General features: G+C 40.5%; 1 protein-coding gene across 2 annotated transcripts in view; it reads right to left on the bottom strand.

Annotated features, from left to right (window-relative positions):
* Nucleotides 1-1,389, bottom strand: part of intu (inturned planar cell polarity protein) — a 35,039-nt gene that overhangs the window by 12,788 nt on the left and 20,862 nt on the right. For both annotated transcript variants that reach the window (XM_014026052.1, XM_014026051.1), the window contains exon 7: nt 843-920. In XM_014026052.1, coding sequence (XP_013881506.1) covers nt 843-920 — 78 coding nt within the window. The remainder of the gene's footprint in view (nt 1-842; nt 921-1,389) is intronic.

The raw sequence follows: 1,389 nt of genomic DNA, 5'->3' as shown, positions 1-1,389 counted from the left end.
GTGGAGGAAGTGAATGAAGCCAGTCTGTGTTGATAAGGCTTCCAAATTAAATTAAATTTGTCTGACAAAGCAGCAGCTCTCATTTACAGTCGTCTCGTTCAGCTYGGTATATTTCTCCTCTCAGTAGGGTTGTTTACAGCACATGCGATTTCCGGTTAGCTTCTTAGCTTAGCCTCCTTCACAGTGGAGCTGGCACACATACGTCGCGGCCAACAGATCCACTCATTTAAAACTTCAGCAGAGGCCACACCTCCAGCAAGAATCACTTCTCTGTAACCGAGAGTCCAGACCCTCGAAAGAAGCAAAATGACGGACAAGGGTCTGGTTTTTACCAGGCTAACTCGAACCCAATTCTGCATAACTTGGAATATTAAAGCAGTTTTGTTCKCAATAAAAAAGCTCTCACAATGTGTTGACTTCTTCTGAATAAAACTGTTTCTAAGGTGCTATGTGAGAAGATGCTACATGATACTCGGTTCCACCAGAAACAACAAATGGTGTCCTAACAACTTTTAAAGGTTGTGTTTGCTTTAACCAATAAAAGAAAAAAGAAAAAGCATAGGCTTTTTTAAATTTTGCAACTGTCATTTTTCTAATTTAGTTATAAAACAAAACAACTAAATATTTAAAAAAAACACCTGATTATTAGTTTTTTCTAGTTTTATTTTGAAACGAAAAACCAAAGGAAGAACCATACACGGACTTAAGGAACAACAAAAACAAAYGAGGAAGAAGAAACCAAGCTAAGAACGACGACCTGGAGTAATAGTCGTGTTATTTTCACATCAAAGCTTAAAACTTCTAGAGAGGAAGTTTTAAGCAGAACCAACAGGAAAGCTGACCTGTCCAAGGAGCCGTACATCACTTTTAATGTCCGCACCACGTYGCCCATCACCGTCTGCAGAGACAGCAGAGGAACCCTGCAGGGAGATGGAAAAAGTCAAACACAGACCTGCATATACGGCAGAATAACTAATGGTTCTGAAATGTTTATACTATCGGCGGCCAAGAAGGAAAAAAAAACACTTAGACAAATAATGTCTGAATGTAAGTACAGAACATTGAAGCGTGAATTGTAGGTGGGCAGCTACGTCTTTGAGTGGGYTAAATGACTCATAAATGCACATTCRTTTCGGAAACAAAAAGGGCCAAAGAGAAGCAGATGTTGAACTCACGTCTGAAGAAAACAGATGGTCCATTCAGATTACATTCACAGATTATACTCTTAAATCTTTCCTGCTCGAGAAAAACGCTGTGCTCGGGGCGCAGCTCACACTCAGTTCACCAACTGATTCCTACAGATCTGAAGTTAGATTCTGACACCTGCCATTTGTGTGTGTGTGTGTGTGTGTGTGTGTGTGTGTGTGTGTGTGTGTGTGTGTGTGTGTG

This window comes from Austrofundulus limnaeus, unplaced genomic scaffold (assembly GCF_001266775.1).
Source record: "Austrofundulus limnaeus strain Quisiro unplaced genomic scaffold, Austrofundulus_limnaeus-1.0 Scaffold522, whole genome shotgun sequence".
NCBI classification, from domain to species: domain Eukaryota; kingdom Metazoa; phylum Chordata; class Actinopteri; order Cyprinodontiformes; family Rivulidae; genus Austrofundulus; species Austrofundulus limnaeus.
The sequence above is the reverse complement of the archived record's forward strand: the minus strand, read 5'-3'. Positions and strand labels throughout refer to the sequence as shown.